Source organism: Ixodes scapularis, unplaced genomic scaffold (assembly GCF_016920785.2).
Source record: "Ixodes scapularis isolate PalLabHiFi unplaced genomic scaffold, ASM1692078v2 PGA_scaffold11__112_contigs__length_91849675, whole genome shotgun sequence".
Lineage (NCBI taxonomy): Eukaryota > Metazoa > Arthropoda > Arachnida > Ixodida > Ixodidae > Ixodes > Ixodes scapularis.
In genome coordinates, this window is record NW_024609837.1 from 51,700,641 (window position 1) to 51,726,038 (window position 25,398).

General features: G+C 44.6%; 1 protein-coding gene across 1 annotated transcript; it reads right to left on the reverse strand.

Annotated features, from left to right (window-relative positions):
• Positions 1 to 1,407: 1,407 nt before the first annotated feature.
• On the reverse strand, positions 1,408 to 25,398 carry LOC121835065. The gene is made up of 6 exons (XM_042288998.1): positions 25,290 to 25,398; positions 8,168 to 8,262; positions 3,493 to 3,558; positions 2,780 to 2,916; positions 2,670 to 2,710; positions 1,408 to 1,529 (listed from the first exon to the last, which is right to left on the reverse strand). Exons 1-6 carry the CDS (start codon positions 25,396 to 25,398, stop codon positions 1,408 to 1,410), a joined length of 570 nt encoding a protein of 189 aa, XP_042144932.1.

The window sequence follows — 25,398 nt, forward strand, 5'->3', positions numbered from 1 at the left end:
TTTAAATCAACCTCGATGTGTTGTTGACAACTTTAAAAAGACTCCGACACACACAAATTACTGCTGCAGCCAAAGAGGCGAAAAGGTTAGTAGGTATTCTCCACCAGTAGCGAACTTCTTTTATCGTTCAAAATAGTCTCTGAGGTGCTATTCGGACATTGGCACCGCGTTGAGGTTGCTGGGAGACGTATAACCTTTTCTACTTGTTTAGGGTTACAAATCTCGCTCCTACAGTTTGCTTAATGTCAAAAGTTCACCTAAACTTTGCCTTCGCCCTGCTGTACTCATTCACGTCTGCGTGGTGAAAGCGTTGCATTTTTACTTTTTCTTTGTCAACATTTTTCTGATTAACCGGTAAAAAAAGCCGTTTACAAATCCCTGTAACGCCGAATTGGAGCGCAGCTCCTGAGGAGGAGTGGGGAAGGGTAGTGAGGGGGGGTCACGTCACCTGCGGGTAGTCACGTGACCCCGGGGGGGTCACGTGACCTCGGGGGGGGGGGGGGGGGGGGTCGCGCGACCTCGAAGGGGGGGGGGGGGGGTCACGTTACCCTCGGGGGGGGGGGGGGGTCACGTGACCCCCCCCCCCCGTTTACGCCAACGGCGACGGCGACGCCGACGCCGCTCAGGCTGGAAACGGGCCCCTAAGAGCTGCGCTCTAAAAAGTGAAAGCCGTTTACAACTCCCTGTAACGCCGAATTGGAGCGCAGTTCTTGCGGAGGAGGGGGGAAGGGTACTGAGGGGAGGGTAGACCCCTCCTCCTCCTCCTTCTTCTCCTCCTTCTCCCCTCATTCTTTAATATGCTCCGGGGGGGTCACCTGACCTCGGGGGGAGGGGGTCACGTGACCTCGGGGGGGGGGGGAGGGGAACCACGTGAACTCGGGGGTCACGTGACCTTGGGGTGTCACGTGGGGGTCACCTTGAGGGTCACGTGACTTTGAGGTGACCTTGGGGGCCACGCGACCTTGGGGGGTCACGTGGGAGTCACGTGACCTTGAGGTGACCTTGGGAGGGGTCACGTGACCTCGGGGGTCACGTTACCTGGGGTGTCATGTGACCTTGAGAGGGGTCATGTGACCCGGGGGTCACGTGACCTTGGGAGGGGTCGCGTGGCCTTGGGGTGACCTGTGGGGTCACGTGAGCTTGGGGTGACCTTGGTTACGCCAACGGCGACGCCGCTAAAGCCGGAAACGGGCGCCTAAGAGCTGCGCTCTAAAAAGGATAATCGCGATTAAAGCATTAATCGAATAACCGCTAGGTTAATCGAAAAAGTGCCCAACCCTTGAATATACATATTCTAAAAGTGGCGTAATGTTTTGAAATATGTGCAATTTGTTACTCAAAGATGCGTAGAGCGTTTAATTTGGTCGAAACGGTTAAAAGCGATGGACATCCGGTGTCTACTATGGTTCATACGCACCTGTTCCTGATCAATTCGGCCAACATCCGGCTGATGTCCGTATGGTGGTGTGGACCGTATGCTAACAGCATAGTTACGACACTCTCGCACAGCGTCGTCTGCTCGGAGTATCCTAAAATACGAACATGTTATTTTAATTTTTAATTGTTCCCTCGACGTGCACTTTTTTTCTTTTACGTCACCTTATTTGGTCAAGGTTCCTTAATTTAAATGAATAAATAAACGTGGTTGGAGTTTTTCTCAGATATGTTTTCACTCTACTTAGATAGTATTTAGTTAATACGTGTTCTCCAGGTTAACAAATTATTTTAGCTAATACATTATACTTTTTCGTTTTTGTAAGATTTATAAAATATTTGAATCGTTAAGCACAGCAAATCTTTTCTATTTTTCTCATTCCTAGGAGTCTGCCCCTCCCCCACCACATCCCCTCGTATCGCAAACCATTCCAACAAATTGCATTTCAGTTCATACCTAAGTATGTCCGGAACCTATAAACCTACGATACTTTTATTCGCTGCCGCCAAATAATTCCTCAAATATTTTACATCGTTTGTCGTGATCAAAGGAGCTTTCTTTTTTTTTCCTTCGATTTTGAGTATGGATGTGCTTATACCCCAGATTATTTATCGAGGAGTACCAGTGTTTTCTAGCGGTGTGGGTACCAGTAATGTTAAATCGTTAGTATTTCACGTTTTAAGATGTCTTTAATAACTGAATCAAATATTGTACGAATTAAGGAAGAGTCGAGCAAGACTATTTCTAAAATAGCTTGATAAAATGTTTCTTTACGCATTAAACCATTAAATGAATTAACTTACAAAGTTTCATCCTAAATTTATTTTACACCGCATTGATGCGTTAACCTTAAAATGGTTAGCAGACATGAGATGGGGGGGGGGGGGGGGGGGAGGAAGTGAGGGTGCAAAACACGCTGTAAGAAATTGTTCAGGATTATTCTACGTTGTGTTTAGTAACTAGTGATACTAGTGTTATTGTTTAGAGTAAAATATTCCTTTAGACGGTAGCATTCGATTATAACTGCAACTGTTAGAAACTCGATGGCGCATAATTTTACCTAAATATATATTGAAATATTTAAAGATTCATAAAACTCTCAGGTTGCACTTTTCGCGGTAGGCATGAAAAATATTTCGCATTTTTATGAAACACATCAAAACAACATATTTTTAATATAAATAGGAAGTTTCAAGTCATTGGTCTTGAAATAACTGAACAAAGATGCACTCACCATAACCTTTTCTTACACCATTTCCATCATAGATATCATAGCTAGAAAACCAGAAATTTAAACTTCGCGTTAGTGGTCGGTCTCAAAACTTTATGCTGTCTTTTTCTTACCCTGTCACAAGGCAAATGATGTCAGGATGGGTCTTCTTTTCGAAATAAGACGTTAGGTTAAATATTGTTCCTTCTACGTATATATAGGGTTTATTTTTATTACTTTCCATCAACTTTTGTAGATTGGAATCATCTTCCTAAATGTAAATAACAGAAACACACTTCATTATGCTTCACACGCTATTGAGACATCATAATATATAAAAATACATAATCCTCTCACTTGCAAACAATTGTCATCAGTTTTCGAATGGATAGACTACGATGTTCGAAAGTAACGGTGGAACGTTTTATTCACGTGCTGGGGCCGTTGAAGCGTAAACAGCGTAATTGTTAGCTTTAGAATGATTGTTTTTTATATTTTGTATGATAATATTGTTTTAAAATAAATAAAATAGTTTTCGCGGAGTGATACTAAAATGAACTCTCAATTAACTGAAAGAGTAAGAAACGTCATTTGTCACTTTAATATCAATTCAATTGTTATATAGGCATCTAGAAAGAAAAACTTTTGGCAACACTCAGATTTGACTTCGTTAAAAAATGAAGAGCGTACTTCAACATGTTTTTAATAGGTATCAAAAACTGGAGTGAGCCGCGAATATTTGCTCTCTCAGGTGAGATATCAATCTGTTTTGCATATAAAAGAGTTTAGAATAGCAACTAAATACATTTTTAGCAATTTACTCTTCGATAACGCTGCAATCTCTTACAATGTATTTTGTCCTGTTGTTAAGGGTGGTCTTGATGTGAAAAAAACTTCCAAGATACTGTTGGGCCTGAAAAATGAATAATACAAATTAAATAAAATACACAAAGGCGATAGACACACGTTCAGTAATACAGTGATTTATTAAATAAATAAATATGCAATAGTTTTGGTATTATTTGAAGTATCTTAAAACGACTGTATTTGATATTAGTTAGCAATGCTAAGCTCGCTAATTCTTATAATTTCATATAACAATATATACTGGGTGATTCTACGTCAGTTTATACAATGGTGGTCCGGGTCATAATTTCGATATTTTTTGTTAAAAATATATATTGAAGCGAGTTCCGCTTGCCAGCTGTTTATTAGCCGGACAAGACGTCCGGTTTCTTTGCTGGCTTGCCTCGAACTGCTTGCCCGAGCGCTCGCATCGCGCGACCTCCGGCCTCGTTCTTCTTTTCATCGCTACATTACGAAAGCCATGTTCATGGGAGGAACATTCAGCTATATGTGAACGCCGTAACGATGTTTTTTGCTGAGATATAAAATAGAGAAGCTCCAGGCGTAGAAATTGAGAAGATTTCACTATGCTACTTTGCCCAGTCGTCATTTCCAAAAACAACAACAGCAACAACAATGATGTCGTCCTTGAGAGCAACGAAACGACACACAGGGCAGCTGCACTTCGATGCTCTCTTAATGAAGAAATGCCGGTATGTCCACTCGTGATTGAATTTCCGGCACTTCTGGTCGATTTTACTCTTCTTTTAAAGGGCACTCATATTTCACGAGCAACAAGCTTCTTTCAACAAACGCAGGAAACCATTTGTTATTTTTCCCTTTTGCATTGAACTGGCATTGTTCACGTGCACAGATGGATGGATGTTAATAGCTATACCCTTTGTTGGGTGGTAGCTTGCGCCATTTAGCCTAAGTATAAAAAGACAAACATAGGATTCCTCCCGCTAACTATCCCATCAGGAAGGGAGAGGGTTGATAATCTTCGTGGTGAAAGAGGGAAGCGGATTTGTTGAGAGAGAGCAAGAAGTTTTCGCGTTCCCTGTACGAACATGTTGAGGCAGAACCACACCATGGACAGGAACGGCTGCGCACGCTGTTTTATTGTTGTCAGTGGGATTAGTGGAGAGGTAAAATTTGAACTGAGAAATCGTAGTTCCTTCCCAGAAGACTGAGAAGAGTCGGTCCGAGGGTTTCACTGCTGCTTGCCAAGCGGAGCGGGCGCTCGGTGAGTTGAATGGCATAGTAAGCAACTTTCTGCGATGAAGCGGGTCGCGGGCCGCAAGAAAAGCACGCGCGGGCCGTATTTAGTGCAACCCTGCCTTAAAGGATCAATTATTTTCGGTATATATTGCGCAAGGAATAAATCTGACTCCTTGGAAGGCCAAAATTGAAAAAGTTATACCAGTGCCAGAAATTCAATTTATGAAGGGCCAAATCAGATTCTGGCGATATATTTCCAAAGTAATATTCTTTTGACTACTTGTAGAACCCACATAACGCACTCAGATGTGGCTGTGGAGAAAATAAACCGAGTCGCAAGCTATTAATTTGTACTTGAAAAAAAGAAGACGCCGTTACAACTTATGTAACAATGTTCAGCAGAGGTCTGCCTTTGGAATAAAATGTATCTGGTCGCTATTCTATTAATATATATTAAGGGTAAGATACGGTGGTTGAACGAGATAGGGTTCCTTTTGGGTTCACCTTCCGTGACTCTTCAACTGCGCTGATCGAATTAGTTTGTTTTATAAAGCTGTGAAAAGGGACGCAAAGTATTGAGGGTAAATTTCAAGAATAAACTAGATGAGCTGAAATATACCAACAAAGCTAGTCAGCCAGCAGAGACATGTTCCTGTCGCCACCAAAACCGTGGTAAACTTCGATAAATTTCGAAAATATGGCACGCAATCGAAACAAACATTAGGCGTGTTTTTGCACAACGGCCAAAATACAATTCACATATTCAAAATAATCATAAAAATAATTAACAAAAGTTGCAAAGTAAATATTACAGAAGGTTTCCAATTTGATGAATGAACCCCCTCGAAATAACTAAAGGTATGTAAAGCTGTAAAGGTATGTAAGGTATATATATATAAAAAAGGTATAACTAAAGGTATAAAAAGGTTTTAAGTAAAATGAAATTCCCATCACTTCAATACAATATTACATATAGGGTGTTGTTTTAGGACGGCAACTATTCAAAACAAAGATAACACTAGAAAAAAAGTATTTTTGCAAATAACGTTACCGATTGAGGCAGACGTCAGGGCACCGGTATAAATAAACTATTAGTGTCTTAAAATCAACTAAAATTATGTAACTTCCAAACTTTTATTTTTAGCTGGCATATTTTAATTAGATTTCAGCCCGTCGTTCATATGTCCGCCTGAGATAATACTTAAAAAAAATTCCTTCGGATTATTCGAAATTGAGGCTATTGGCGCGTAAACACTTGGGGATTAGCGAGCGGATCCGCAATTGTATGTTTTGGTATGGTGCCTGGATCGCGTCTTCGACTGGTGTGTTTAGGGTCCTATCCCGCCCATACATCAAAAGTGGTCCCCAAGTGGCAACAAATGACGTCACAGAAGCCGGAGTGTCATGCTGTTGGCTGTCGCTATCCTGGCGGTTGGCCGTAGAAATGCTGGCGAAAGGCACGAGCGAACGCGAGTGTCGCTGTCGTCACAGCGCCCCAGGCGTCCCAACTTCCGGCTGCTCTAGCTTCCGTGAACTGTCACAGTGGAGAGCGACCTTTAGCAGAACAGGCGTCCGCTACATCCACCACAGTTGCTGGGACACCACCAGGGTCGCGACCGGCGACAGCATGACACTTCTATGACGTCATCAGGCGGAAATCGAGGGACCACTTTTTTGGACGCGGTAAGCACACCAGTCGGAGACGCGTTCCAGGCACCATAGTTTTGGAGCCGGGTGGCGAAATCGATTTGTGGCTGGTAGAAAATCTGGATCAGACCAGAGCCCAAATCCAGATTTTCAGCCAGCGACGAGTCGATTTCGCCAACCTCTTCAAAATTCACGTTCCACATGCGCGGATCCGCCAGTGAATCCGCACGTGTAAACGCGCCAAAAGGCGACAAACAGCGCGAAACGCCCGAACAACATGGCCTCCGAAGGTGGACACTGGTCCGACTTCGTAGGAAGGTAAGTTTGGGCAGGATTGCACTTTTTTTTTGCACCTGTCTGACAACAGCAGAATAAATATTTGGTGGACTTTCAGAAAAATAAACTCATTTGAATAAATTACTTAGAAGGAAACAACACTGTGCTTGATAATTAAGCGATTTTAAGTTTTTAGGTAAGTTTCGACACAATAACCGATGAAGTCACGATCAGAAACTCTGCGTGTCTAATCAAATTGCGAAGGTAACACTTTTTATGGGAGTAATGAAAATTGCCCAAAGACACTTGTGAAAGAACATAAATCTCTACAAAATCCGGCATGTTTTTTTTTTTTTTTTTAAGTACGTTTTTTTTTTATGCTCGGGAAATGCATGATATATACGGGGTGTTTTTTAAGGTCTTACCGACTTGCTTTAAAAAGAAGGCGTGAAAGGTACGCTAATCTGTTCTGGGCAGGTGATTTATATCGTTAGAAGAACACAATATAGGGCGCTTATAGTTGTGATAAATTAAGTATTTAACTAATATTTGCCAATGAACTAATATTTGAATATAAAATCTGGTTCCAATCAGAAACTTGCTCAGCGTCATCGAAAACCACCATATAAATAAATCTGAGAAAACTTCGGGGCTCGTGGAAAGAGCGGTGGTTTGCTGAATCAGCCCTATCGACTCATGCAACAGTCGCTAGGGCTAGTGGTGCGTAAACGCGCCTGCGCTGTTTTTCCGTCTTTTACCGTCGTGTTTTCGCACCGCCAGCATTGCGCCCTTTGAACGAGTGGTGACTTCAGCACACCACCTTGCTTTCCACGCGCCGCAAGCCTTTCTAAAAAAATTACTTATTTGCTGGATTTGGATGATACTCAAAAAGTTTATAATTGAAATCATGCATCTATTCTAACTATTTAGAAAATATAATAAACAATATATAGTTACTTATTCGACTTATTGGGTCGATGAGACCCCTGTACCTCCCCGGGCATATAACTCAACTGCACAGACTCCATTAGAGTAACTTTCACGGCTATCTAAAAACAAAACTGAAGATAAAAAAAAGAAAAAAAATCGGATTGATGTTGATTACGTTGGAGCAATTTGTGAGGCAAAATCAAATGTATTAGTGAACTTTATAGCGTTAAATGCTTTTTAACAAAACCCTCAACACCCACAACATTCCATGACCGTCATTTTCTCATTAAATATATGGGGGAAATTGACGTCACGTAACGCAATGTCATAACGTGACCCCATGATTCGACATGGTGACGTCATGTCACTTGCTACGGCGCATGACGTTAGGTCATGTTACGTCAATTTGTCCGTATATTTAACGAAAAAGTAAATAAAGGATAGGCTCATCACTGTTCAAAAGAAGTTTGTAATGCCAGGCACATAAGGGTTGCCCCCAATTTTTTTATTTTTTTTTTGCTGCTCTTCTAGAACGTAAAAACAAAAAATCTCGCATGCTTTTGTAATGGAAGATATTTTTGTTAGAAAAGAGGAAAGATTACCTGATGATTGACAAAGCCTATGAACGTCTCTACTTCCTTTTCAGTCCCCTTGACGGTGTCGTCTATCAGATACAATATTGTGATACTGGGCGTTTCTGAAACATTTCGAATAAGTTACCTTTATATGTTTTATATTGTTAACAAGCAAATTTAGGAAAATAATAATTAAGAGCTATAGAAATACAAAAAGGCCTTGGCAAAGAGTCATGGAATTAAACTTGCAGTAGTCCTTAAATGACAGCGAAATCACCTAAAAGAAAACGGACTTAGGGGTGGCCTGCTGCGGCTTTTTTCCTCCTGAATTTGGGTATCGCACTGAAATTGGGCAAGATATCGCATAACCTGGCGTTTTTTTTTGCGTAAAAACCGGTTGAAATAGACGATATGCGAAGCTATAGCCCGCCTCAGTAAAACCGTGCAGTACAGCCAAAGCTACAGGGGACAGAGCGTATGCCAACCTATTCACGAGGAAGGAAAGGAGGAACGGGAGAGAACGCCTGAGATTCCCCCGTTCCTCCTTTTCCTCCTGTTGAACAGGTCGGGATACACTCTCTCCCTTTTAGCTTTGGCTGTACTGCACGCTTTTAGTGAGACGGACTGTGCGCGCGATCATCTTGGTTTCGTCGAGGTTCTTCAGTTTCGGTTTCGCAAGATCTGGAGGACAGTGATGCTCTGCCAGTAGTGGTGATACAGGAACTTTGTGGTTTTCGATTTTCGATTACCCACCGTAGACAGAAGACTAGGCCGTCCTGATTTTCAAATAGAAAGTCTTTTATTTTATTGTTCGATGCCAAGGCATAAGAAGTCGTACCGCTCAGCATCAGAAGCATGTTGTCCACCTCCTAGCTCCACAGCAATACACGGGACTCAAGGTTAGCTATATTTGGGGCTGTTACTTGTCATAGCCTCAGTACATAAAAAACAAACTAGTTTATGTAAAGTAAACTGAGCACCCGGTTTTAGTTCACAGATCTTCTAGAAAGCATAAGTTGGAAGAAGCAGTGCAAAATGAATAGTACGATAGCTTAGAGAAACAAAAATACAAACAGGGGCGCAATGTGTTATTGCTTTGCGTCTTCTTTATTTCCTTAGATTTTCGTTTAATGTTACTCCCAACAATATATTACCGGCTCGCTCGCTCAGGCGTTCTCCTTTACAAGCTCAAATAAGATTGAGATAGCTATCACCGCAGTAGACCGCAGATGACGAGTGTCACGCCGGTAAACGAGTACTCTTTCGACATTCGCGAGAAGACTGCAATTTGGTATCGGTTTTCCCGTATCAGTGTCGGCACAACGTTTCCAAAACTATTCGCCGGGTTCTATTTCAATAAATTCGAGTTTGATATTGACTAAAGCCAAAACAAATGCGAGGCCGCGAAATGAAATGGGCGGCGCCGGCGTTTCTTCACTCGGTGTACGCAGCTCTATTTAAATGTATTATCAGAGCCGAGACCATTGGCGGATCCAAGGGGGGGGGGGGGGGCGGTGGGGGCGATCGCCCCCCCAAACGCCTCGCGAGGCACCCCCCCCCCCCCCCCCCCCCGGGGTTCTTCGTCAGCTCGAAGAGAAAACGTAAGCAATCGACGTGAGGGACAAAGGATTAAAACAGCGGTGGGTGGACGCGCCTGCTGGACGCTTCCAAAGTGGGGTTTATCTCCGTCAAGGTCACGGTACGTCTTCCCGACAGGGACGGCGCCAGGAGTTTCGAAGTGGAGAGACAGTGGAGGAGGCGCACCAAATATCAGGGTCCTCGACTGCAGGCACACTTCCAAACATGGCCACCACGTCGGGCACGGGGGGAAAATACCTTCAACATATCTAGTCCCCTTTCTCTCTCTCTCTCTGTCTCCCTCTTTCTCTGTCTCCCTCTCTCTCTTTGAAGGTTGTCTGCGAAAAAATTTTGCCCTGAAAGCTCCCAAACGCAGACGCCAAGCAGCCTTCCTCAAGGGTACGATCCTATACACAGCGGATTAACCTTCCTCTCTAGCGGCCACCTTTTCATCACTTTTCGTTTGATGGTTTCTTCGTGCTTCTGGGCTTATCTTTTGGCATGTCTTTTTTGGCTTGCTTTGAGATGCTGCCGCCCACGAGCTCACTAAAGGTATCTTATTGGCACGGTGTGCTCATTGCCAAGGGAAGTGCGGAGGGGACGTACCAGGATGAGACGTTCCAGGGGGAGGGGGGGGGGGGATGCAGCTTGTAGAACCAGGTGACCAATGGACCTTTTTCCAGTAAGGAGTGCCTCATGACGGATTCGCCGCCAACTACAAATGGAGGGCAACCGGACTCGCCTTCTCCCATAGGAACAGATTAGTGTCGCAAGAAAACAGTGCCCCCCAAGAATGGCGAAAGGGCGGTCAAGGTCAAGGGAAAAGGGTGTGCGCGTGCGCAGACGCTTACTGGAAAAAGGTCCATTGCTTCTCAACTGAGAGAGAAAGCAAATGTTCTGGGTACAGTGTAGTCTGGGTCTGAGCTTCTCCTGAAGACGCTGCGGAACTCCCCACGACCTTGCCTTAAACATAAGCCCGCTTTCGTCCTCGCCTCCATCCCTCACTGGGGATCAGCGCCGCAGCGCGGAATACAGAAAGAAGCCGACGAGCGTCAGAAAGGGGAGATGTTTCCTCTAATTGGCTTCATACTGCCTGCGGTACGACTTCTCGTGGCGGGAAGCTAATAAAAGAAAGATAAACGGTACGAGCACTCCAAAGGCTGGAGGCTGCTTACACGGGGTCCTCAAGCCGACGCCGTAGGCATTTGTTTGTATACAATGCCGTTTCAACTTAGGGTGGCGGGACATATTTTAGGAAAGGCGCCCGCTACCCCTTGTCTCCCCTTGGCGCCGTCTTTACTTTTCGAGTTAAACGTGACTTCTGTGGATTGACGGCAGAGCTTTCGCGCGGCTTTGCAGGAGCGAATATGTGTGTGTCGAACGGAACAGGCGGGGCTTGCTGGTTTGCAACTGCGGCTTCGAATTCCCTACCTAGGGACTTGGGGAAAACGAGCCCTTTCAAAATTAAATAGACAGTGCCTGTGCCCGTTCGAGTGAATACCGGCTCCCAAAGATCCATGCTGCAGTCGTGATCGGCCTTTAGTCCAGTTGAGATTCGCCGACCGGACAACCGCTATGCCCCATCATATCTCTGCACCTGTCCTCTCGACCCTGACGAATGAGCTAACTACCCAGAAACAAGTAAGTGTTCCTTTCATACAGAAAATATCCAGACGAAGTGCAATTGAATATAATTTGGAAGGATCCATTGCTGGTTTAAGGTCTTGTCTAAGTTTAAAAGTTATAGTTGCCGAACTGCAACATGCTTTCAAAAATATTCAACAATTATTCGCTTTCGTTCTCTCGAGTTGCATCCAGAACACGTGAAAACACGAGTTTGGGTTGGCAATGCCGCATGTGCTGCGCTCTGGACATTCCAAATATACGGCGAAGAACCGACGAACTTGCCTGGCAGCGTTCGTTTCGCTCGTTGCGTCAACAGTGTTTTGACGCCGCCAGCAGCGTCGAAGCCGCCATGCCATTTTTGTCGCTTGTTTGCAACGCACTCGCTCCATTGAAGCAACCGGCGACAATGAAAAGTATGTTTTAAAACCACGTTCTGCATTTTGGCACTGAATATAAAGCTCTAACTACTATGCCAAGCTTAATCTCAAAGAACAGCCAAGTTTTAGATTAAAAGTTTTTCGGAATGTCATTAGCCGCATGAGCTTCCTCCGTATAGTTGGCAAAGGTTGGCTCTCCGTACATGCTGTGCGGGTGTAACGAGAATATATAAATATTCAAGCAAAAGAAGCCCGAAGGTTGTAGCCCCGCCGGGGATATCTGAGCCATCAAGTTACACTGTCTGCAATTGTCACAGCCGCTATAGCACCAAACATTCATCCCCAATAGTTAAACTTCTTGTTCCATTTCTAGCGCGCTGCCACGCGAATGGAGTAATCCCGTTTTCTATGAACTACAAAATTCCTTGCGTTATGGTGTTCAGAAAGGATAGTGCCACCACAATTTTCTACATACTTACCTCTAGCGTGGTCACCCGAAAGGTTTTAATTCAAAAAGTTCATCCCCGACAGGTAAACCGATACAAAAGCTCTCAAGATCTATATTATGTTATCGGAGTTTAGTAAAAACGATAACTCCACAAAAAAATATAAATCCCCCCCCCCCCCCCGCCGTTTTACACCGAGGAACCGCCCCCCCTAAAATGGATGTCTGGATCCGCCCCTGGCCGAGACAAAGGTATTAGATGCTGCGATGAATCTAAGGCAGTGATGTAATTGAGCGGGGTGTTCAACATATCCGACCGGAAAGTCGCTGCCCTTTTAGGGTTGAGACTCGAGAGTGAATAGACGGTAAGCGTACCCGCTTTCGTTGTATTTTTTGTTCGGCATACCAGCGTTCTAAATCTTTAAAAAAATTTTACCAACACGTCCTTGCGATTAAAATTAAAGGTGTTGTTTTACGAACCTCGCTTCCCGACACTACATGAAGTGTGCAAGAATCACTGCTACGCAATAAAATGGTTCCTGGTTTTCTTAAATAATGTTTTCTTTATATATGACATACAAAAAGACCTTGTGGTGTATTCTTATTTTATTGTAATCTGTTAGCAGTACACGTATTGAGTTATGTGGCTGGTGTCATAGATTTGTTAATTTGTACCATTTCTTTACTTCTGCTCCATGGGCTTGGTCTCCACCAAATGCACTGAACTGCTTGAAAAAAAGCAGACCGACCCTACAACTTGTTTCAAAAATCATTCGAATCCAGAAATAAACCTGGTGAAACATTTTGATAGGATTAGAGGTTCATTAAAAATTTGTAAATGGGCTTGCACTCTGCGAGAACATTGATATGTTTCTTTGCATCGTCGCCAAGTATCAATGACAAAAGCTGCATACACAATAGGGAATATTAATAAAACCTGGAACGTTGTCCACGTATGTTCTTGGTTCCTACAGGAATTTTGATCACTCGCTGTTTGTACAACAGAACGCATCAATTGGTTGGCATCGTAACTGTTGAACGAGACGTGGCCGCTGGTTTACATGGTCTCTACATCCTTCCAGTCGCTGCTGTCTATGTTTCGCTGTCACCAACGTGGTGGACGTAGTTCCCGCCGGACTACTAGATGATGTGCATTTTTAATATAGGGTTTGCGGCGCACCACTCTGTCGCCTTTTGTCTGTTACAAGTCAGCTGAAAGGAGTTCAGCTAGGGTAACAGCTTCTAGCTAATAAAACTTTTGATGGGCTTTTGATAGCAGTATCAATTGTTAGCTCTCTATTGATGGTAAATTGCCCTATACATGGTCAACTTAAAAAAATATAACAAAGAGCACTCAGTTAGGCAAAAACTATTGAGGTCAACTATAAAACACGTATGTCTAATCAACAATTCAGACTTTATACCTTTATATATTCTGAGTACCTACAAACTTCTCACGTTTGTCGGGCTTTATTCCTTTATTCCACTTTTTCGCTCTCGCGTGAACGACGAGTAGAAGGCAAGTGCATAGAAAAACGCAAAGGTCAACTCAGCTAACTCCTGGTTAGCTCAGTTGGTAGAGCGCTCCACTGAAAATTGAGATATCCCTGGTTCGATACCAGGACCAGGCGGATTTTCTCGGTCGCGCACCAGTCACCTAGCTGTGTTTGGAGATTTGTGTTTGTCCTTTGTCCCCATTGTTCCTCTTCTCCAAAGATTATTTTCGTAATTCTTCTCCAGCTCGCCTGCACCTTTGCATTAATTGCATTATCAACATAACCTTAAAATGCAGGCCGTTTATCCTTGTTGGTGTTAGGCTGGTGACAGCTGATAAAACCCTTTTGCTCGACTGACATCTAACCCCTGGTTAACTCAGTTGGCAGAGCGCTCCACTGGAAATGGAGAGGTCCCTGATTCGACACCAGGACCAGGCGGAATTTTTTTGTGGAAACCAGTCACTTAGGTGTATTTGGAGATTTGTGTTTGTCCTTTGTCCTCCTTGTTTTCCTTCTCCAGGGAATATTTTCGTCATTCTTGTCCAGGTCGCTTGCACTTTTGCATTAATTGCATTATCAACAGAAGTTAGTCTCAATTTGTTCTGCGTATATTACCGGCTACTTTACATGTCTATTTCCCGATATGCTTTCTTCGATTTGAACTTTAGGCGGCGAAGGACGCGTCAAGCTGCGTATGCAGTTTTTTTCCTTGATCGCCACGTCAATTTGTGATGAAAGTAAACTGAATTAATATTCTTAGATGAAGTCTGACAGGGAAACCTGAAGATCAGATTTGAACTGATTCAGCCAGCCCGCTCCATGCGTGTGTTTATTGATGATGATATTGGTGAGGAATGAAGATGATTATCTTCTGTGTAATATGTCCCGCCCCTCCCCTCGTAGAGGAGGGAATTTTGGAGTGTATCATTAGGTGTGGATGGATGGGGCTATACGGTTTGGGTCGGCTGGCGTGAGCTCTTTCGCGGCCACGGTGAAGGTGGTCCACAGGACGGACGACAGGATGTCTTATGTAGTTGACTGGGGATGTTTGGGATATCACCTGATATGCTCCGTGGCATTTGCAAAGCAATATTTTGGAGAGGCCCACTTTTCCTTGAAAAATCCAAAGCCAGTCTTCTGATATGAAACTGATTTGTCAGTTGTGGGAGTCATATCGATGCTTTTTTTGAGTATGGGAGTTGCGCTTGTGGTCAAGATGTCCAGCGTGTCAAGAGGGCCAACGCGCCAAGAGATCCAATAGTCACGTGACAGCCGAGTCAAGAGGTCTATCACGTCAAGAGATCCAAAATGAGTCAAGAGGTCGAACGAGTCAAGATGTCCAACGCGCCAAAAGATCCAAAATGGTTCGAGAGGTCTAACGATCAAAAAGTCAAACGAGCAAAAGCTCCAACGCGTCAAGAGATCCAATAGTCACGTGACAGCCGAGTCAAGAGGTAAAAGGTGCGCACTTGCCGGACCAAATCAGCCGTATACTTTTTATCACTTGACTCCGTTCTCTGTGCGCGGGTAATGGCGGGAGCGTGATCACGGGATAAAGGTTTCACGGATGACGTTGTAGCGGTTTCAAATACCGGAATGCCTGCTTCCTGACCTAGTTTCTAGTGTGTTGCGGCCTGCGGGGCTACCGTGAATTTCGTCCGCGACAACGTGTACCAAGGCTAAAAGTGTTTGAAAAGTCCCACGCGTATATCGCCAGCAAGCGATTGCTTCAAAGAAGCCCAATCAGTTCTTGTGATGAGTTTAGTGTTCGGTTCGGCAAATGACAGGGGCTTCTGCCACATCGTGTTGAATTGTCAAAGACCCCTTTCTTCTCGTTTGTGTGGTTATTCTGCAGTGTCCGTGTCGACATATACCTCGGATTACATCTTTCAAGTCTGGTATTTTCATCGAAAGTACACCGCAACCTACTTCTTGGCAACAATTGAGATTTCTTCTGCCTGTATTCTTCCAGATTACCTCTAAAATTAGGCCTATATCCTAGTAGCCGGGAGAATAATTTCCTTGAAATTCTACCGGAGGTTGCCTGCCATGAACTTTCTAAAATTATGTGACAACTTTCTTAATCTCCCGGCATGTCGTGTAAACACGTTTCATAGACAACTCTTTTATTGGTACCATTTCATGGAGACGTTTGGTCGACACTAACATATCACCGACACTAATTTCGCGAATTACACGTCGTAGGGACATTTCGTTGCGCGTGTATCCCTGAGGCGTGTGCTCACGCCGACCCGCCCACCCGTTCGCGCTGCTTCATGAAGACAGCGGCGGCTCATTACAAAAATGTTAACCCACCTGTCCCATCCGTACACGCCACTTCGCGGTGACATTCTGGGGCGGCTCATTACAAGAAAAAAAAGAAGCTAATATAGGAAAGCTTCTCTGAGCTATCTATGGAACATCGCGTGTAAATGAAACGTCGTGCGAGGAAGTGAGTGTACCTCCCAGGAGTGGCGACTGCCGGTAGAATTTTGGGGAAATAATTTTACCGGTTACCGGGAGAATAGACACTACCCAAGAATCGCCCCGCGGCCGGTTTTTGTTTGCTTAGCAATCTTCTCAGTTGTATAACAGCTTAGTTGCATCTCTTCAAATATCTCGGATTGCTTGCAAGTTTTTTTTCTTGTCTACGGAATAGGCTGTGCCTAATAAACTTCTATGAAATTTGAAACTAATCCCTTTTGTCTGTTTACCTGCCTTTTTGCACTCACGTGGGAGATTACATTTTTAAGTGTTTTCTTGATATTTTAAATAGGTTTATGAAGTTCGAAGCGTCCCAAATAAGTTTGGGATGTCCAACCTTTTTTATACCCAGATACGAGGTCGGCGCTTTTACGTACTAAGTTGTACAGTGACAACAAACAGTTTGTTTCACGTTTCACACGATTGCGGTTATTAGGAAAATATATAGGCAGCTGTAGTCTGACGGTAAAGAGAACCATAGGACGAGCCAAAGAATGAACTATAGCAGATAGCACAGAAGGCAACAGACGGCTAACGAAACCATGCGAAATGCTATAGGCAGCTATAGCACGATATGTAAAGAGAACCTAGTACGACATATAACATTTTTATAGCAGACCTTACAGAAGAAAATAGGCAACTAAAGAAACCATAAAAAAAGCTATAGGCGACTAAACAAACCGTAGGAAAAGCTATAGGCGACTATAGAATGACGGGAAAATAGAACTATATGACGAGCTATAGGGTAAGCTGGAGAAGACCACACAGAGGGCAAAAGGCGGCAAAAGAATTCATAGGAAAAACTATAGGCAACTGTTGAAAGATGGATAAAAAGAAGCATAGGACGATTTATAAAATAAGGTATAGCGGATCATACAAAAAGTAATAGGCGACTAAAGAAACAATAGGAAAAGCCATACACGGCTAAAAAGCCATTGGAAAAGACTTAGGCGGCTATAGCACGCTGGCTGAAAAGACCCATAGGATAAACCATATAAATCCTTAGAGCATACCATACAATGAGCTATGGGTAACCAAAAAAACCCTTGAGAACACCATAAGCAGCTATAACATGCTGACTAAAGTAAGCCATGCAATGACCCACAAAACAATTTTTAGCAGAACATGTAAAAATGTATAGACGACCAAAGCAACCAAAGGAACATTTATAGTCAGCTATAGCATGCCGGCTAAAGAGAGCCGTATGGTAGGTCATATGAAAGTCTTTAGCCATCCATTAGAGAAGCTTAAAAGCGCTATGGCTGGACAGTGATAAGGCCATAGACATAGCTAAAGAGAAATATAAAGGCGACCAAAATAAAATGCTAAAGACAGCCATAAAAAAATCTTTAGCAAATTGAGCCAGGTGGCTAAAGCCTATAATATAAAGAATTTTTTATATCCGATCATAGGACATCTTTGTAAGGGCTACACTCTGAACAAATTTGCAAGACCTTGCGCTTGGGAAACCAAGTTAAAATTGTGCGGAGGCCCTACAAGCCCAAGTACAAGACTTGAAGCAAGTCGCAACTACCACTAAAACAATAATAACGTCAACGACGAGTATAATTAGTTAACTTATTATTATAGGTCGCAAAGCGAGGTAAAAAATGTATAAAATTTAAGCCGTTCACGTATGATCAGCTTGTATAATGCAATAGGCAGTTTCACAAAACAGCCCTACACCACCAGCTACAGTGTCCATCAAGACAGATCGGTCAGCGCGGATCACCTCCTCTGCACGCTGATGTGGGGCCTCCGTTGCAACTTCCACGGGACAACATTGACACATCAAGCCTGTGATGCTCGTTTGTCCAATTATAGCGAAGACCCGACGCCAACCCCAGCTCAGACGCGTTTCACCCCAACGGTACCGCGAATTCCTTCAAATCAGGAAGGTTAAAGGCCCGCCTCACCACGCCCGCCTCATTGTGACCCTCCTCACTGTGACTACTGGACCAGTGTTCACAGTCAACGACATCGGGAACCTGAGGATACCGAGTATTCCTAAGGTGGTTCAATGTTCGCCAATTTGTTAGTCCAAATGAGATCCACCAAGACGAAACGTTAAACCTGAGTTCCTGTATAGGCTCCCTACGGAAGCCAGAGTTGCGCGTGTGTTTTCCACGTGCCGCCGCGCCGCTATTCGCCGACATCCCATCACGTGAGGAGCCGGACCAAATGCCGTGCAGGAAAGTAGACGTTGCACGACGTACGTTCCCCTGCTTTCGAACGCGCCGCGCGACTCGAACGGGTGGCGCCGCTATTCGCCAAATTCAGTCACGTGAGGAGCAGAATCAACATGCCGTGCAAGAGAGACGACGCTACGGGGATGAACACGCAACTCTGGCTCCCGTAGGGAGTCTGTACAGAAACTCTAACTAAACTGAGCGCAAGAGCCGCAGCCAAACGTCGTGAGACGCTGCTGCGGCGGCGTTCCTCCAATGCGCCGCAGCTTTTGCAAAAGCGATGCAGTCAACGCTTATATATACCTAACCCAACAATACAGCTACACACCAAAACCGAGAAATGAACAACTGTTTACCATAAGAAGAATAAGACGGCAGACCCCAATCAGGCTTATCATCCGCCCCTCTAGGCTGCAAGTAAGCACAGTTATGCGTTCTCACACTATGCAAGCCGTCGCCTTAGCCGCTAACCTCATCCCGATGCAGCGAAGTTAACGACACCACGGTGCGCCTAAAACCACACAAACATCTCATCACCGTATTAACCTTTCGACAATCTGATCAGGACACGATCCTTGAAACCACAACCGTAGACATCTGAGACCAGAGGTACCAACTCACAGTCTATGAAGCAGCATAGACCCAGAGTTACAAAGGGGTCATTCACGGAGTAGAACGCGGAACCTCTTCTGAATTTCTGATGCGGAATGTCATCACAACTGGTGCTCCGATCCTAAACGCCAGCATGATGGGTCAGTCGCTATCCACTATCATCACCTTCGTGGGAACGTGGTTTCATACTACGTTCTCTACCGGCATGAGGAATATTGATGTCGCCCCAACCGCACAAAGGCCCAAGAGTGCCAGCGCTTTTACCATATAGGACACCGGGCAGATGTTTGCGCCGACTCGGATGCACCACCCATCGTCTGCGAAAAATACTCAGCAACCCTACAAGAGCAGAACCAGCCACACCACTGCGATCCGAAATACAATAAACTGTGGATGAACACATTCTCCTCCAGATCCAAGCAGCCTGACCGCCCCGCATACAAGCGAACGCCAACGTGGCGCAAGCCGCGTTCAGAAGGCAAACCAGACAGGACAGCCTCACCAACAAAATCCGAGGAGATCATCGACCCCGTAAGGAAGATAAAAATTCCTAACCCCGGCGATATTTCGCTCTAAATCAATGGCACCAAAGAAACATCACTTGCTGAAATCTCTCAGGTTGAAAGGACGTACAGTGCGGCTCCCAAGCTACGATCCAAGACGAGTATCCCGAGAACAGGTGAACCTGCCTTTTTCCAACCCTCCAACCCTTTCCCAAGCTCCAAAACGAACCCTCCACCTTACCAAAAGGTCATTGCCCCCCCCCCCCCCCCCCCCCCCAATCCATATCCTCAAACGGCCCACAAATCATACCCGAACTATTTCACTTTATAAGCAATAGACCCGACCGCATGTTGTCCATCCTTCAAGACACCAGTCGCAGGATCGAAGCTATAGAAGAGACAATTCTGTCCCCACTGCGGAAAATGCACAACCGGGCAGTCAAACCGCAGACCGCTCTGCTCCCTAACGATTTATTGGACACACAGTGCCACGGAACCGACGACTTGTAATGGGCGAACCCAGCCTTATAATCTGGTAGTAGAATTGCAGAGGAATGAAAGCCAAACTCGTGTCACTCAAGACCTTAATCAATGCACCTCAACACCCACGTGACCTCATAAACTCACAATAAGCAAATGACATACCGAAAATTCCAGGATACAAAACGCATTACAACGAGCGACCGCCCCAGTGTCGTAACGCTAAGAAAGAAGCACGTACTATGTACGATCCTCGAAGATAGATCCAAGAAACACGAAGACCTCGAAACCGGAAGTTTAAAAACAAAACCACACCTGTCGGCAAAGCAAAAAAGTTGTAGTAAGGAACGTATACAACCGACCGAACAAACCTATACCCCTGATCTCTAAATTATTCCCCCAGCAATGCCGCAAGGATACCTTGTCTTGGGGGATTTCTAGTGCCAACGCGTGACATGGGGATACCCTAAAACCTACATTGAAGGTAGGAAGTTTGAGGAGGCTTTACATCACACTCAGTGCTGTCTACTAAACGACATAACTCTACTAACCCATACTGGCGACTCCGTACAATGGGACACAAACCCAGACTTGACTTTCTACAGAGGTACGGCTTGCCCGACGTGGGGCAATACGGGCAAAACCTAAGTAACGATCACAATGTTATATCTGTTTTGATACTCCTGACCACAACAGGTAACCACGAGTCTAGATAAAAAAAAACTATCACTGACTCGCACAAAACGAATAAAATTAGTAGAGTTATGTCGTTTAGTAGAGAGCACTGAGTCTGATGTAAAGCCTCCTCAAACTTCCTACCTTCAATGTAGGTTTTAGGGTATCCCCATGCCACGTGTTGGCACTAGAAATCCCCCAAGACAAGGTATCCCAAGCAAAACCTTCAGAACCCGGACAAATCTGCAACGGTGATCATAGAACAGGCAGCGAAACACACAACCTGGTATGCCATTAACTCCGGACGCTGTCTACGTAGACTCACATCTCCTATCCCTATGGGAAACGAGACAAGCGGTCATCTGGAGATAGAAAAATATAAAAGCAAACAGGATCCTCGAAAAGTGAATACAGCTCCTGACCGAAGAGGCTCAAGGTTACGCTGCCAAATTGGCACACAAAAAGTTGTAGCAACATTGCTGCTGATTAAATCCCCCCATATCCACCAAAATACTGTGGTCTCTATTCCGAAGCATGATCTAACCGACAGTTACCCGAGAGCCTTCAACCAGAATCTAAATTAAACCAAGAGATGTCGACAAAATAACTGAAACAAAAACCCAGAGAGGCCTACTTCTCGGAAAGTACAGACACGCCCAAGCGGAACCCAGTCATCCTATTTTTCTAGCACACGAGATGGATAGCCCGTTCATCATGGGGGAACTCCGCAGAGCGCTGGCATTCATAAAACACAGCATTTCACCAGGCCATCACCTAATAACATACAAACTCCTAAAGAATCCCAATCACGGAAACCTCAACCAGTTCCTCCACCTATACAATCATGTGTGGTCGACCGTGAAACGGTCGACCACACGGGATGTTGGCCTGCATCCAATGGAGGCAGGCCAAGATCTGTTTAATCATAAAATCCGGCAAAAGTCCAACAATTGAGAATCTCCGACTTATCTTTGTCACTTCGTTTGTGAGAAAGTTTATAAAAAAATGGTCTCGGCCCGACAGGAGAGGCACCTGGAAACCAGAAACAAACTGGCCTCGACCCAAATCGAATAAAAAAGCTTCCAATATACGCAGATACGTATACAACACGATGTGTATAGCCTAAACTCAAGCTCACTAAGCGGCATGGTAGCCCTGGACATACACAAAGCATACGACCACCTAAAGCACAAAGCAATTCTGGTCAGGCTCGCCGACATGGGACGCGGACGACGGAGGTACGACTGCGGGCACGACTTCCTCACAAACCGGACGGCCTAAGCATGCTAAAGGAAACAAATCCCACTTTCAATATGGACAGGCGAACACCCCAAGGCCTCAATAATATCCCTCACACTATTCAACCTTACGATGGCAGCGTTACCAACACAACGGGACGATATTGCCGATCTATACCACTTAATTTATGCGAATGGCATTACGTTATGGACCACACGAGGAAGCCCCGGACAAATCGAGAACACTTTTCAACAGGGCTGCGATGCAATCAAAGTATACATCCCCCCAATAGGGCTCACTTTATCTCCTACTAAATCTCAACTACTAATCGCACCTCCAAAGAAAGGACCCGACTCCTACCGCAAATTAATTGAAGTGAAGCTGCTGAGCAAAATACACGTTGACGGAACTAAAAACTTAAGAGTAGTGTCCCAGTTTAACGACAGACCAGAAGGATCACTCAACCGGCTTCAAGCCCACATAAATCAGATTGCATAACTACTACATCGGACCACAACTCAAAAAGGGACTCAAAGAACCTAACCTACTCCGAATCATCGACGCTTTCGTCACATTTCTTCGTGCTTACGTAGCCGGATTCTGCTTCTGCCTCTCGCCGATAACGGCCGCAGCATGTCTGGCTCCAACTGAGCCGCGACAACAGCCCTTGGTGGTTGGGAACCTTTGTTTTCTGAGCCGTCATCGCATACCGAGGATTACAGGGTATTGGTGCCTCCCATTCCAACTGGAGTAACCGATTAAAATTTAGTTTTATTGCACTGCGATTTGAAGAGGCGTCCTTATCGAATTGAAGATATCCGGCAGCAAATAAAGCGCTGCGCCTTGTTGTCCGGAACAGTTGTGCTCGGCGGTTTTGAAATGAACCACCAGTGGATGGTGACGCTGAGGACCCCCGAAGGTAAACAACAACTTCTCGATGTAAAAAAACAACAAAAAACAACAAAAAAACTCGAGGTTAAGAAACCGCTGCATGTCGTCATGGAATCTCGCTGTACCCTTAAGGTACGCGTCCGCCTGCACTGGATTCCCTTCCACGTACTGGACGACGCCGTGCACAAGCTGCTCAAGCATTATGGCAAGGTCGGTGACGTAGGACGAAGGTGGCGTGTTAAGGGGCTCGAGGGCGTCGAGTCGTAGGCGAGGATAGGCATTTTTTCATAGATGTTACGCTTGATGTACGATGGTGATTAGAAAGAATGAAACGCACAGATCTATTCTGGACAGCTTCCAAGGCGCCGACAAGACTCTCATTGTTAGGATTACAAACTGCAGAACCGCACTCAAGTTTTAGCCGGACTGGTGTTTCATAGAAAAAAAGTTTCAAACTCAAAGGAGTTTGGAAAAAATTACGTTTTAGATAGCTAAGCATGTGGTTGGCATTGGAAATGACGTGGTGAACATGCGATTCCCATGTGTTGTTAGATGTGATGTGAACGCCCAGATATTTTGAAGTGTCAACCTGCTCTAAAGTCACACTATTAAAGATATAGGAAGGAGGACTGTTAACTCGCCTGGAAATTATCATGTGTTTACATTTCTCAACATTTAATGGCATGTGCTCTGGGTTACACTAACTTGACATAGAATCGAGATCATTTTGAACAGGTAAGATGTCAAAACTGTTAACAATTTCGCGGTATACAACACAATCATTACACATAAAAAATTAGAAGAGTTCACATTCAATGGTAAATCATTAATGTGAATGAGAAAGAGTAGACGGCCACGCACAAATCCATGAGGTACTCCGGACGTTAGTGAAACTACGGACGGGTCGGTATTATTACATTTTACAAACTGTGAACGATTAGTCGGAAATGAGCGAATCCACGAAAGGACATGAGGCTCAGTGTAAGGTTTGTCAAACTTAAGGAGAAGTTTATAAGAGACCCTGTCAAACGCCCTGGAAAAGTCGAGAAAAACACTGTCAATCTGTAAACCATATTCTAGAACTTGATGGAAATCATTTTCTTATGAACATGAGCAGCTGTATCAGGGAGTCTGCAATCTTAAGTAGTATACATTAAAAATGTATGTGATTGATTCTGAGGAGTTTTCATGAATTTACATGAGATAATTTTAATTCACGTAAATGATTGAGCAACTTTGCGAAAGCACGACCAGGTCACTATGCTCAAAATTTCGGCCATGCATAATAAGCATACGTGCAATCACTGCTAGCATGAACGTACACGCTGTGCATAGTGTTTGTCGTGTTCGTTTCTCCGCCTAAAAACGGTTCTGAATACTACCGGGTGATTCAAGGAGACGGCAGGCTCTTTAAATCGACCGGAAAATTCACTTTCTTAACCTATCGCGCTACGACTTTGTGCAGCGTTGCCCACAGATGGTGCATTTTTTTTTTGTAAAATTTGCAAAGAGCGAACTTACCTGAGGAAAAAGTAAAGAAAGAAAAAGGCTTAGCTCCTATGGAAACGCAGCGACGCCACCGGTCTGCAAACAACACGGCGCCGTTTCCCACGGGAGACAAGAGAAGCCGCAAGCGGTCGCGACGCCAACGGCCGCCAACGAACGAGCCGACGACGCCGAGAGCCGGCGTATTTAGCAGACAAGGAACTGCAGTTCCTTGTTGTTACCGCGCCTGTTTTTGTTTCTGCGACTGTCGCCGCCCGCGAAACGTGCTCCGCTTTTGAGTCGAAAAGATTGTCTGCTAAAGACGCTGGCTCTCGGCGCCGTAGGCTCGTTCGTTGGCGGCGTTCGTTGCGCCATCTCTTGTGTCCCGTGCGAAACGGCGCCGTGTTGTTTGAAAACCGGTGGCGTCGCTGCGTTTCTATAGAGCTAAGCCTTTTTCTTTCTTTACTTTTTCCTCAGGTAAGTTCGCTCTTTGCAAATTTTACAAAAAAAAAAAAAAATGCACCATCTGTGGGCAACGCTGCACAAATTCGTAGCGCGATAGGTTAGGAAACCGAATTTTCCGGTCGATTTAAAGAGCCTGCCGTCTCCTTGAATCACCCGGTAGAGTAAAAATTAAGGTAAGTTTTGTACTTAAATTGTATGAGAAAAATAAAAAAAAAAAGAAGAAGTGTCTCGTGTTGGTACTAGTTTTCGCCCTAGGGGAAGTTTTGCTGTCGCATACCGTAGGTAGTACCAATTCGGAGAATTTACTGACACATTTGTAAGCGCGGTTAGTATACGTATGCGAAAACGTGTTTTTTAGGTGTGTAAATAAGACATATACATTTTTAACCACAAAAACTATGTTGTTAATATTTTTCGCGCAAAATTATAACGTTACGTTAAGCCCTATCAATTTCTTTCACTATTTGGTGTGTTATTATTTTCTCCACAGTAACACACACCATTGCGTCGGATGTAATACTTTCGTTACATCACCACAATGGTTCAATAAAAATGACCTGTTATTCACAAGAAGCATTTCCAACGCAGTTAATTTTTAACCTACCTTGGACTCCAGGTTCCTGTCTTGAACGTAGACGAACGTTGGGCAAACCATCCACTCCAGCGTACATCAACCAGAGCCATAGGCATAATGACCAGCATGGTGTACCCAT